Source organism: Pleurodeles waltl, chromosome 7 (genome assembly GCF_031143425.1).
Source record: "Pleurodeles waltl isolate 20211129_DDA chromosome 7, aPleWal1.hap1.20221129, whole genome shotgun sequence".
In the NCBI taxonomy this organism is placed as follows: domain Eukaryota; kingdom Metazoa; phylum Chordata; class Amphibia; order Caudata; family Salamandridae; genus Pleurodeles; species Pleurodeles waltl.
In genome coordinates, this window is record NC_090446.1 from 869,414,491 (window position 1) to 869,428,929 (window position 14,439).

Sequence of the window (14,439 nt, forward strand, 5' to 3'; positions counted from 1 at the left end):
AGTGAGTATGTCGTCAATTGCAAACAAAAGATTTATGATGTATTTAAACATGGATTTTCCGATATATTGTTTCTGGATGTTTCTGGTGCTGCCAAATTTTGCCTTTGTTTTTTTAGTTTCATTCCACTGTGGCTAGCTTATCCCTTTTCTCAGCACCTTGAAGTCTCCTGAGTGAATGTGCGCTCCTTCTGTATTAGGTGGATAGAAATTACTCTGGGGCAACGCACCTGAGAATCCCTGTCGGTTAGGATGCACACTCTTTGTGATCTTATTACACATGACAAAAGCACAGTAGTATGTCACACCAATGGTATTATAGTGACAGTGAAAAGACTATCTATCTATCTATCTATCTATATATCTATCTATTTTCTATAACTGGTTACTTCACTAACACACTGGACTCAACAATTTGGACAGAGCCGCATTTTCAGTGGTTGCAGTGCTAGTGACTGGGGCCCCATGGTACCGCGACCCTCCCCTGCTCTCCTGACTATTTGTCCTGAGGGAAGGGAGATGCTGTGAGGCTTGGCTGTTTTGGGTTTCCTGTCCCTCGTCTCATGAGGAGGGATGGGAAGTCAAAGACACAAATAGCACGTCACTTCAGTTGCAATGGTGAGGGGGTTATTTAGGCTGTCCCGAAACCGGCCTTTTCCTTTTGATGTGCCTTTACTGCGTCGGACCGGAAGCAGCATGGTCCCCATTCGCTTGGACATGCAGTTACTGCTGCAGGGTATTGGGGGTAGGACTGGAGCCTGGCATAGGCACAGTGAGTTGGGACCTCCCTTCAGGAATGCAGGTGGTTTCAGTTGTGTGGCCCGAGCAAGAGGGATGGAATCCAGGCAGTAGTGCCTTGACATTTGAAACAATGACTCTTTATGAAGTTGTGCCTTCATCCATCACCTCCAATCTTCATTGTCAATTTTCATAGACGTGATATGTAAATTTCATACCCTATGCTGTCATGTGTTTATTTTGTTAATTTCTAAAGTTGTTTACATTGATTCCTATTTCATGATCGGCATGTTTGTGTTGTGCTGTTAATAAACATGGCCTGTTTATCCATAGCAAGGTTGTGTAGTGACTTATCAATAATTCCGTTGAGTTGGAGGGGTACATTATACAGAACTGGGGGCCTCTGGGCACTAGTGACCAGGGCCTGTGGTCAGGCCTGAGACATGCAAACTAGCATAGCCACTAATCACAAACTCAAGATCGGTGACAATCTACCTTCACACACTCCTCTGCCTTGCCCCTTGAATGAGTCTCTGGGCAGTGTGTGTGTGTGTGTGTGTGTGTGTATGTGTACAGACACTTGCTCAAACACCGTGGTGCCTTGTGCCACAGCCGGCTCTCGTTAGTTTAAACTAGTGTATCACCAGAGTTTAAATACTTGGAAACTGAAGTTTATAAACGTGTCAGTGTGAGTCTGGCCACCGGAGGAGACGCACAGAAGCTAGGATCAGATGAAAATCTCCAGTTCAGAGAGCATCTGCCTGCATATTTTTTGCTTCTTTTTCTTGGCTTTTATTTCTAGTATACTGCCAGCATGAGCAAGGGATTACAGTTAGCAGTGATTGTCTTGATACTCCCCTTTTAAGAAAATAGCCTGCGTTCATCCAGTGCGCTGTTGGCAAATCTAATGTGTTTTAATTCAGAGGAGTTGTCTTGGGCCAATGCGGCTGAGAAAAAGTGTGTAAGTAGGAGACTCTTGAGAAAATTGTGGCTCTCTTAACTGAAATATCCTAACTTTCATTCAAACAGAATTATCTAATATTTCACTATTATTTTGAATTAATAAAATTAACTGTACATTTCTAGAAAAGCTTATTTTTCAAGAGACGTAAATAGAAAAGTGTTGGTATATGCCATATGTAAACTTCCAATTACAACTAATTGATCTAGCATGCCTTTACAGACGCAAACCAAGGATTGCATAACTGGTTTCTGGTGGGTAAGGATGGGAATGGTTCATGAGTTACTGAATCACTATATTGCATCTATTATTTTTCAAGTAACAACAATATAGTATCTACTATATCAACAACCCCTGTACAACAGTTTGAGCTGAGGTGAGAGTAACTTACCCTGCAATATAGTTGTTAGGTGAATGCAATAGGTGTGATATTGTTCCAGTTCGATGTTATCGACCTCAATATAGTGACACGCAGCTGTGCATGGAGGGTAGTTTTCAGATAATGTGCTCCTCTGTGTTTCCTTCTAATGGACACTCATGCCTACATTTCTCCTCTGTGTTACTATACCCTTTAATGGCACCCTCACCACATTCATTTAGGGCCACATCCATAAAGCCAGTTTGAGATCACAGACTGAATCGGCCTGTTGACGAAGGCAAAAAGGCATTTTGACATGTACCAAACCTAAATAGCGATTCTGTAACTTCTTACCAAATTGCAATTTGGGTTTGCGATTCAGTATTAGGAAGGGCCATGTAGAGGACGTCCCTTGCTAATACCAAATCGCAGTGCTATGTATGGATATTTTGTGACCGAAATGCAGTTGTTAAACATTGATATTTTACTACCAATTTCAAACCTGGGGTAACCCATTCACAAATGGGATTCCACCTTGTGAATATTTGTAAAAGCTTTTCTTTTTTTTAAATGCATCCGTTTTTTTCTTTAAGGAAAACGGGCTGCATTAAAAAAAAAAAGATTGTTTTATTTAAACGCAGTCACAGACATGACCCCACAGTCCACCATCCCTGTGATTTTACCGATTCCAAGTGGGTCGCAAATGGAGACCTACCCACTGGGAATCGCAAATGAAACTCAAAAGAGTTTCATACATTTGAAATAGTGATTTCCTAATTGCAATTTGCAGGAAATCACAATTAGGAACGCACTATTTCAAACTTTTACACATGTGGCACATACTAACTGATTCACTGGGACCCTCATTCAGTCATGTAAACACACCACCCTGGTTTCATTGCCCCTCTCTAGCCACCAGCCTACCCCTGCATGTTCTCTTGTGCTCATACAGTTATGCCCAGACACCCCGATACGTAAGATTTGAGTGATAGTTTGCTGCCACCATGGTGCAAACATCACCATACCCAAGGCACTCCACACAGCTACCTGATCAATACACTGTAGTCTAACATCATTGAAGTTGTTGCCAGAATTAATTGGAAAAGTACAAAGCACTATTTGACTTTCTGCTCAAATAAAGAGTATTTCATTGTTAAAAAACAAAACAGTTGGCAGAGAAGAGGTTTGTAGATGCGTACTTCAGTGTCTGTTGCATGTGGAAATAATTTTATAAAGGTTCTTGAAAGTGTATGAAGTAGAAACAGAAACACAAAATATTAATGACAATCCACTCACTTTTATTGCTGAACAATAGTACTGCAAGTCATTGAAATCAGTGCAGCGAGTGCAAACTTTTAGCTACCATGCACACGAGAGGCAGAAGTAGGAAATAACTCTCTTTGGTGCTATCATCTCAGTTGCAAAATACCTTCACCCTGAAAATAAAAGTTAAAGTAATTGACCTAAAGTATCCAGAACTGGATGCTGGATCTGGGCAGAGTTCCTCACTCTCCTACCACTTTCCGCGGTCCACTGACCAGAGGTTGTTTACTGTTTACAGGTGATTACACTAGAGAAATGAGGGAACACATCCCATTTTGGAAAGGGATGCTTTAAACAATACCTGGTTGTCTTAGGGAGTGACAATGGGCATGTTCCTCTGTCAATATGATTTTGGCAGGCAGTTTGCCGGAAATGCTTCATATCATAAGTAACCTGTCAGCTACTTCAGACATGGAGGCGGACGTCACCTTATATATTGTGGTCACTGTTGCTGTTGTTTCCTTCTTATTCCTTTTCCTGGTCATCTTTTGGCCCTCAGTCTTCACTTTTTTTTCAATGAGAGGGACCCTAGGCCCTAATGCTAGAAAGGAAAATAAGCCCCATGATTCTTTTTTTTTTTTTTTTTTTTTTTTAACTGAGACAGTTGTAGTTGTAATGTACTTTGCCCCACAGACCCCTGGTCCCCAGTGCTACTGCGCCTGCTTTGCTAGTGATAGCTACTGCCTTGCAAAGCAGGCTGTCTCTTCTGCCTTTTGGTAAAAACAGGGATCCCACCTTGTAACATGCCTCTCATTACCATGCCTCGGAGGCTAACTTAAGGTGTCTCTACCCTTCAGCCCTGCTCCGAGCCTGAAAGCAGTATTGGGATGGCAAGTGTGCACTGGGGCCTGATGCAAGCAAGGAAGGATAGTGAAACAATCATGATTTGGCTTTAGTAGGCTCCACATACCACGGGGCTCTGGTGCCACTCTTCCTGCAACACTAACTACACTTTCTGCCCGTTTGCGTTATAAAGAGAAGCAGCAAGGGTGACACTGGCTCTAACGCTAGGAAGAATAATGCCCCCCTTGCTTTTTCATAGCAAGACAGACGTATTTAGGGGTACAGTGGTCAATTATCTTCATTACCTGTTACACTAATGATTGTGATGGCCCTTTCAAAAATAAAACAAAAACATATATGTCACCTCCTTCCTAGAGAGCATTTCTATGATCAATTTGTCTCTGTTTACTTGTAAACAAAAAATGAGCCCCCACACAGTGCCCTCTCTTTTTGGTCATATCTTTGCCACTACCCATGGATCTCGCTCCTTTCCTGTGTCTCTTTGTCCAGTACTCTGAGGCCTCTAGATATTCACTGGGTATGTAAGGATAATTAACATTTCTCTAGATCAGTGGTTCCCAACATTTTGATTTCTGTGGACCCTCACTTTAACATTAATGGAATCCAGGGACCCCCACTGACCTGAGTCATTACTGGCAGCTGGGGACCTAATTTGTCAATATTTGTTCACATTTCTTAATGTTCTAAGCAGTCGCGGGCCCCCTGAGAAGGCTTCGCGAACCCCCACGGGTCCCCGGACCACAGGTTGGGAACCACTGCTCTAGATGCAGTTGCACAAACACTTGGACATCCCAGATACAAAATAAAAATAAAACTTGCTCTGTTTAGATCACACATATGGATACGGATTCTCATATGTTTCTCAACTGTTTACATAGTTGCAGCCCCATGTTCACAAATGCCCTGTAGTCAGAACGTTATAGATGGTTGCACATAGAGGCCAGAAGGTGGGAGCCAAGTTGAAGTACGGGGGCGCAACTATAGGTATTTTTTCGATCTCTTTATTTTTTCTATGCTGTCAACATGAGCCTCTAGCTGACAGACCGTAGTTACTGATATTTCGATACCCTTAATATTTATTTCAGATCAGGCAACTGGAGAACAATCTAGGTCTAGTGGGCTTATTTACCAAACTTCGTGCGTCCCACTACAAAGAACATGCATATGCCCCGGATGAAGGGATTGCTCTTGAGCAACTTACGTACCTCTCTCTCCTGAAAGAACCCACCATCCTTCCATTAAGAGATTTATGACCATGTGCATTGCCAAAAGGAGTGCAATTGGTTAAATATACGATAACTATCCAGAAATACAAGCTCTAAGCCGCAAGGTATTTATATGCGTCCAATGAGCATCTGAACGGTGCCACTCCGTGCCAGTGCCGGGTGATGAAGCATTGACTGTGAGGTCAACGGTGGTGTGGTGAGGTTTCCGCCTAGTCTCATTTTATGATATAAAGTAATAAAGTATTGTATGTGGCCTCACCGGTACGTCATGCTTGGCGGACATCTGCATCCGCAAAAGGGCTCCAGCGCTGAAGCGGACTGAAATTGACAGGTGTTGTAGCTGTGCGCTGCAGCGGCGCTCGATGTGAAATGACTATAGCGTCATGTATGACACAGTGAGCGCGTACTGAATTTGTCATTGGTGTCTACAATTGTTGGCGTCTGTGGAAAGCTATGTTAGCGAAATTACCGATGTAAGTCTACTATTCGGATTAAGATCGAAATTCTGTCTAGAAGACAGTCGAGAACAATGAGTAGACGTGTTCCATCTGAGGGTGTTTGTTTCAAAATATGTAGCCTCCGTTCGAATCTATGCAAAATGACCAGTTCCGAAGGTTGGGAACGACGTTGCTGCCTTTGGAAAATATCAGCAGCAAAATACTACTTTGAGACGTACAGGCAAAGCAGCACAGTGCCGTTCACTTGTGAGGACACACAGTTTATTCGATATCTCCATGTTTGAAAGACTAGGCACAAACATGTACTATTATTTACACACGCTTGTCAGTTGCAGGTCAAGAGCAATTTCAGTGCCGAGAAACTGATGGTGCGTGCTTGCTACTAAAAAGCAGATGGGACCTCAGCCGTACCATTCGGTGCTATTTTAGGTGCTGAATCACAGCCGTAAACGCTTAATTTGCGCCGGCGGTTGCAAGTGGCGCCTTTGGCTCACAACACTGAAAATGTAACCATTCTACAACATCCCTAAATATATACCAATAGTTTGCTTTATCAGTCCACTTATTCAAACAGAGGTCTGTGTGTACCTGTTACAATTTCTGTTTCGTTTCTATCACTGTGCATTATGTATTGCTTAGTTGATATTTCATAATTGCGACAAAACTGGGCCCAATTTATGCGCGTGTTGTACGCATTGCGATTCAAGATAAGCAGTGGAATATATTGTTCAGTAGTTTTTTAATATTTGCCCCAAAGGCACGCTCTTTCAGTAACAGTGTACGTCATGACCAACGGGGACCCCCCTTTGCTAAACCACCTGAAATGTCTCTCTGCAGCCATTTATATCTTTTTTCCCAGTTTTATGTAGGGCAGACTTGGCCCGAGGGAAAACAGGCATTTTTTTAGGCACGGACATTTTAAACGATTTGTCCTTTATAATAGAATGTTGAGGTCAGGATTCTAACCGAGGTCACGGAGGTCCAGTGTCAGCAGCTTTAGACGCTAGGTCACGTCTGCTCTTCAGAGCGTGTTATAACATTTGTTTATTCCTATGCAGACTGAAGATAAAGGGTTTGGAATATTTTCTTTTTTTAGGTTTCGGCAGTCTTTGGGTTGAACAACGAGAAGCCTAAGGCGCTTCAGTAAAGCAGCAGTTTCAGAGGTGTTACTGTTGCTCAGATTGTTGCAATTAATAACAAGGACGCTGAGTGCCGCTGTTCACCAAGCAGAGAGAAACGAAAGGAACGCTCTCTCCGATCACGTGGTACAACACCGCCGAGCAGGATCAGAGCGATTGAGAAGGAGTTTGCCCTAACAGGTGCTGGATCTTCGTAGGCGCAGTGCCAAACGATCCGTTCTTTTCAGACCAGTGAAGAAGCCTTCAGTCGGAGTCACGGCTATTTTCATCCTGACATGGGCGGGGAACATAGACCGTGTTTCACTGGGGCTCAGACACCGAGAGGCTGTTACTCCGGGATTGAAACACCGAGACGGCTTTATAGGAGGGCTCAGACAACACCGAGGCGCTGTTACTCAGAGGCTCGGGCACCCAGAGAGAGTAACTCTGGGGCTCAGACACCGAGACGCTCTTACTTCGGGGAACAGGCATCGAAGCATTGTTACTCTGGGGCTCCTCTCCTGCTTCTTGTTACTCTGCTGACAGTTAGTGGAGCCGCTTCTGGGCAGCTGCGTTATTCCATTCCCGAGGAAATGAGGAAAGGATCTTTTGTTGGGAATGTGGTTTTGGATCTGGGGATGGATGCAAAGGAGTTATCAGAAGGAGGAACCCGGATCGAAACCAGAGGTAGGAAGCAGTATTTTGCTATCAGCTTAAACAAAGGGCATTTAAGCACTAATGAAAGAATCGACAGAGAAGAATTGTGTGGGCCAGTAGCTCAGTGTCTATTGCATGTCGAGATTATTTTGGAGAAGATTTTAAAAGTGTATTCAGTCGAAGTACAAATCCGGGATATTAATGACAATTCACCCACGTTCTTTGCTGATCAGATTACGCTACAGGTCAGTGAAAACACAGCGCCGGGTGCACGATTTTCTCTCCCAGACGCGCAGGATGCAGATGTGGGAAATAACTCTCTTCAGCATTATCATCTCAGCGCTAATAAACACTTCGCCCTGGATGTAAAAATTAGAGCAGATGGCACAAAGCATGCAGAACTTGTCCTTGAGAATTCACTGGACCGGGAAGAACAAGATATTCACCAACTGATCCTCACAGCCATAGATGGAGGGGACCCAGTGCGATCAGGTACAGTGCAGATACAGGTCACAGCTCTTGATGCCAATGACAACGCACCATTGTTTGACAAATCTGTCTATAAAGTCAGTGTGCTGGAAAATATGCCAAAGGGAACTGTTGTAACAACCATCAAAGCTGTTGACATTGACCAGGAGCCAAACTCCGAAGTGACATATTCATTCAACAGCATTATGGATACTGTTTTACAGACATTCTCATTGAATTCTAAAACAGGAGAAATAGCCCTGAGAGCCAACCTGGATTATGAAGAAAGGGAATTTTATGAATTCGAAGTTCGTGGAAGCGATGGGAGTTTTTCTTCAAAATGCAAAGTTTTCATAGAGGTCATCAATGTGAATGACAATGACCCAGATATTATATTATCATCCCTAATAAATCAAGTTCCAGAAAATAGCCCCCTAGGAACAGTTATTGCTCTTCTGCGGGTAGCTGACCGAGATGCAGGAGAGCATGGACAAGTGACTTGTTTCCTCCCTCCTCATCTTCCATTCCTGTTGAAAAAGTCTATTGGAACTTACTACAGTTTAGTGACTGCTGGAGCTTTGGATCGGGAACAAGTCTCTCAATATAACATAACTGTTACAGCCACAGACAATGGTACTCCCCCACTATCTAAAACCAAAACTATTAACCTTCAGATTACTGATGAGAATGACAATCCACCAGTATTTGATCAAATATCATACAGCATTTATATAATGGAAAATTTGTTTGCTGGAACTTCAATATTTTCAGCCAGGGCAACAGATTCGGATTGGGGTGAGAATGCCAGAATCACTTATACCATCTGTGATGGGGATATTGGGGATGTCCCGCTTTCTTCTTACATATCTATTAATTCTGAATCTGGTGTCATATATTCTCTTCAATCGTTTGACTTTGAAGAGTTCAGGGAATTTCAAATCCAAGTGAAGGCACAAGATGGTGGTTCTCCAGCTTTGAAGAGTAATGCCACAGTGAAATTTTTCATACTGGATCAGAATGATAACATTCCTGAAATATTATACCCATCAATCCCCAAAGATGGCTCTTCTGGGGTGGAGATGGCACCTCGCTCCTCTGAACCAGGTTACCTAGTCACAAAGGTGGTGGCTGTTGATGCTGACTCTGGGCAAAATGCCTGGCTCTCCTACCAGCTGCTGAGGTCCACAGATCAGGGACTGTTTACTGTAGGTCTTCACACAGGTGAAATAAGGACAGCCCGTCTCATTGTGGAAAAAGATGTAATGAAACAATTCCTGGTAGTTTTAGTGAAGGACAACGGGCAGACTCCTCTTTCTTCTTCAGTTACAGTGACAATAGTGTTGGCAGACACTATGCCAGAAATGCTTTATGACATAAGTAATCCTTCAGCACCCACAGACGTGGAGTCAAACCTCACACTGTATCTGGTGATCGCTGTTGCGGTTGTTTCTTTCTTGTTCCTTTTTTTAATTATTCTCCTCTTGGCTATCAGGCTTCACCACTGGAAGGAATCTCAGCTCAGTGAATCATCAGGGATTAACTTCAGTTCACTTCCTGCCTCTCAGTTTGTGGGCATCGATGGGGTCAGAGCTTTTCTCCAGACCTATTCTCATGAAGTATGTTTAACAAGTGGTTCAGAGAATAGCCAGTTGAAGTTCCCAGGTTCAGGCAATGCAGATACCCTTTCAGGAAATCAAAATTGTGAGCAGCAAGGTTCTGGGCTCATCCAAGATATTTTAAGTATGGGAGAAGACCAGCCTTTCTTTCAGGTAAGAATATTCGTTGTCATAATACTTGGAATTTATTGTCTAAATTATATCATCTTTTGGCCGTTACCTCTGCCTGGGTTTGATTGGAAGGCAGGAAAATGTGTGCTTAGACATTTTACTGTGCTATATTTTGACTCATCAGTGACTGAAAAAATAATGGTGTCAGCCATGAAAGCTGAGCCCTACTGACTTGATCATTCACCTATTAGGGCTATTATCCACATTTCTCTCCCACTGAGTGAGCATTTGTGTGATCTTTAATAACCGTTGTATATTTCTATGGCTTCCTCTTTAAGAATTTAATGTTTTTAGATCATTCTCCTAGAAATTACATCTGATATGCTCTTTAAGACTCATCAAAACACTCCACATTTTCTTCAGTGTCTTCCACTGTTTTCAAGTAGGTCATTTTATATTTCTTTACAGTCCTGCTTGTTACACATACTTATTAGTGATGAATTAGAAAATGATATAAAACTATGAATTCATAGCAAGACCAACAATCAACAGTTCTGTGTGGTTGCTTTGTATTTAGATGTATCTCCTGTCTTGTACTGTATGCTATATTTGTGGTGCTTGTAATAACCAGATGTGTCAACAAATTATCACAGTGAAAGAAAAAAAAAGTGATGGATAGAATGCTTGAATTAATCTCAGCCACTGGTAATGTCTCGGTTTGCACAATAGGTTGTTTTATGTGTGTGTTTTTTTTTTTTTTTTGCTCATCATGCAGCCTCAGCTTTGACTCAACCATATGCAATTAATCTTTGTTCATCAAAAAGAGCGATCCAGTCCAAACTGCTAAACCATTTCCTCTTTGAATTGGAGCACAAAGGAGCCAAGACTGATATTGCCCTAGTTGATGCTGTTCGGTCAGGTGGTTCCATTTCCCCAGTGAGCACGGGACCCACAACTAGGCATATCGCTCTTAGAACATCGCACCAAACTAAACAAAACATTATGAGTGGAATGCTTTAATAATTTTTAGCCACAGGAAATTATTCTGGGCTCCATGCACATCCATCATATTTTGACAACCAGACACATAAGAATAGACCTAGATATATGCAAATCAGTCTTGGCCCTGATCAAATAGGAATGGCCCAGGCTAAACTACCAAGCCAGGCCTTCTCTGAACTGGAACACAAGCAACACAAGACTGGTTTCACCATAGTTAAGGCTCCTCAGACAGGTACAGTATGGTTCCAGTGGCATAGTGAGCATGGGACCCATGTCTACTCATACCCATCACATTTAGAACATCTCACCAAAGTAAACAAAAATGGTGGAATGCCTTAATTAATCTCAGCCACTGGTAATTACTTGTGGCCTCATTCCAGTCCATTTTCTTTTTTGCCCACCATGCCACCTCAGATTGGACCCAACCAAAATCGAAATAGCATGGTGTGCAAAATCATGATCGACTAGTTGTGACCCAACTAGGTACCAATGGCTAAGAATCATTCAAACATTCCACCCACTACTTCCTGTATACTTCACAATAATCACAGAGCAGAAGTGGTGTATCCATTATGCACATTTACTCAGTGTATTAGAATTAGTTTTTATCAAAGTAACCCATTGCACCTGTTAAATGGTGCCTAATCTCTCTCAGTGGCTGACTCTCCCTGTATAATGTTTCAGCTGTTTAAGCAAATTCAATCCAATGAATTTGGAAAATGTCCTCAATATTTTTAGTTGCTTCCCAGTCCATCTTCTGTTGCATTGCACATATATTAGTCACAGTCATATATATTTCTGATATGGTTTTATAACAGGCAGATGAAGAAAAAGAGGACATAGGTATTGTCAAAACTCATATAAATATGTGATAAAAACTAAGCCATTGATCCTGGGTAATAAATCATCATAGCAACATCTTTTGACCCATTCTAGCTATTGATATATGATGATATCACCTAGCACAAAAATAGCAAAATACACTGTAAATAGGAAATACGGTACAAATATTGTCAACACAATAACAACAATCTATAATTCTCCAAGGAAAAAATGAACTTCTCCATCATAATTCACACCATTGTCACCTGCTCGTAGTCTTACATTCCAGAATGCTTCATTTTTCTTAAGATTAAGCATCCTTGTAGGAAAGTCCTTTTTTTTGCCTGATCACCCCCACTCTTTCTGGATAGGTACTGGTGGTTACTGACTCTTGGCTGTGCCCTGGGTACTGCTTACCAGTCCCAGGGCCAGTGCTCTGTGTAAAATGGATATGCAAATTAGGCTAATTATAATTGGCTAAGTTAACCTACCTATAAGTCCCTAGTATATGGTAGGGCATGTAGGTTTAGGGACCACAGCATAGGTGGTGCACACCTAGGTGCATTGCTGAGGTGCCCAGTGTCATTTTAAAAGCAAGCCTGCCTTGCTGGCTGCTTTTAAATTAAAGTTATATGCAAATTCGACTTTGGAATTAAAGTTACTTCCAAAGTTTTAAACTACCTTATTTTTACATATAAGTCACCCCTAAGGTGTGCCCTATGTGCCCCTAGGGCTGGGTGCCATGTAACTATAAGCAGGGACTTTATAAAAATAGATTTATAAGCCCTGGTGAGGTAAAAACAGCCAAATTCGTTTTTCCCTCATTGAAGTAAATGGCCTTCATAGGCTAGAATGGGCAGACTTTATTTTAAATTTTAAAGTCTCCTTAAATGTTACATACCAAGAATTTGGTATCAAATTGATTGTTATAATAAATCCCACAACTTCCAGTTGTTGGATTTAATATAACTAGTGCAGGTAAAAAGTTTAGACTTTACCTAAAAAGTTGCCAATTTCAGCTCTGCATTGTTTTTGCTGCTGTGCTCTGATTGGCCAGCCTGCAGCAGCTTCTGCCAGGCTACTTTAATGAGGTGTGAAGTGGCCTGACTTCACACAAAGGAATGTGCTTGGGGGAGAGAATCTCCCCTCAGCAGATGGGGAAGCAGGAAGGGGGAGGGCTGCCAAACTGGTCTTCAAAGGCAGAGAAGGACATCTGGAGCACCCAGCAACACCCCCACATCCTGCAACCCCAGACAGCTAGGTGCCCCCTTGATTAGATTAGGAGAGGGCAGGAGAGGGGTGTGTTTATGATTTTTAGCCACACCAGTGGGTGGGCTCAGCCAGATCTCTCCTCCAAAAATCAGATTCATCCATTTTGGATTTTTAGAGACTATTGCCTTCTGGGATGGATTTTTGCCACACTTCCCAGGAAGTGGTCATCACAGGGGGACGACCCTGTCCCTGATTGGAGGACCAGGGCCCCCCTGCTTTTCACCCAGGAGCAAGGATAAAACTGGCAGACCTGCACCCACGCCTCAGATCCCCACCAAATTTCAAGAAGAAAGAACTACAAGGAGAAGAAGGACTGCCCTGCTGGACCCCTGGCCTGCACCTGGACCCTGCACTCAGAAAGACTGCACCAGCTGCACACTTGGGCTTCACCACAAGAAGGACTTTGCCTGGCTTCCACTGGTTCAAGGAGGGACTCCCTGTTTGCTACAGGTGAAAAATTGCTAACCAGAGTCCCCTGCACCAACTCCTGAAAAAGTGACCAGCTGACCACTGCCCAGTGGCCAAAAAGGAGTTTGCGCCAGGTGCACTCTGGGAGTTGAAGTCCGCACTTCCCAAGGACCATCACAGAACTTCTGGACCCTTGGGGTGAGCTGTGGACCCCAAAAGAACCTTAAAAGAACATCTGGGTGAAGCCCCAGAAGTTTGGAAAAGATTGGAGAAATTTTAGAAAAAAGCTCCATAAAGTGACCGACTCGACGCGGAAATTCTAGCCGGCTTGCCTCAACCGCGACCCGGCCTGACTTCGTGGTTCGTCCCGGTCAAGAAAAACATCCGAAAAAAAGACTAAGTCCGAACGTAAAAAGTTGACCGGGACCTTCCAGCCATCGTATCCGAGAAGGGCTCCACGGACGTCGGATCAAGATCCAGGTTTACCCCGGTCGAAGGATTTTCATCTCGAAAAAACGACTAAGTCCGAAGGTAAAAATCACCACCGAGGAAACCGACTTCGCGTATCCGGACAAGGGCTCCAGGAGGTCGGATCCAACTGGCAGGTTCGTCCCGGGGAAGAAAAACATCGAAAAAGAGACTAAGTCAGAAGGTAACTTTTTGACCGAGGCCTCCCGCGACTTGTAGCCGAGCAGGGCTCCATCGCGGTCGGCCTGAAAGTTTGACTTTGCCCCGGTCCTGGTGCAACCAGATGACCCGATTGGCGCTTTTCGTTTCTGAGCGCTAGAAAATAATAATACTTTAAAAATTCATATCTCCGGTTCCCCTGAACCGATTTTAATCGTTTTTGTGTCATTTTAAAGATAAAAATATAAGCTATTTTTATAAATTGGTTTTGGATTTTTAAACTGTTTCCTGTGTTTTATTTAATTACTGTTTTGTGATATTTGAATGCTTTACACTTTGTCTCCTAAGTTAAGCCTTGACGCTCGATGCTAAGCTACCAAGGGTAGAGCTGGGATTAATTTACTGAGACCTAACTGTACTTTTGTGGAGGTTTGTGGCTTGTTGCTAGGTGTAGGTACCTACCTGCCCTATCA

The 14,439-nt window shown here is 42.9% G+C and overlaps 1 protein-coding gene across 3 annotated transcripts in view; it reads left to right on the forward strand.

Moving 5' to 3' along the window:
* Nucleotides 1-14,439, forward strand: part of LOC138245662 (protocadherin gamma-C3-like) — an 830,748-nt gene that overhangs the window by 62,926 nt on the left and 753,383 nt on the right. Inside the window, exon 1 of one of the 3 annotated variants that reach the window (XM_069199428.1) lies at nt 7,141-9,877. The exons of the other annotated variants lie outside the window; for them this stretch is intronic. Coding sequence (XP_069055529.1) covers nt 7,280-9,877 — 2,598 coding nt within the window. The 5' untranslated portion in view covers nt 7,141-7,279. Of the gene's footprint in view, nt 1-7,140; nt 9,878-14,439 lie in introns of those variants that run through there. 3 annotated transcript variants of the gene reach the window in all.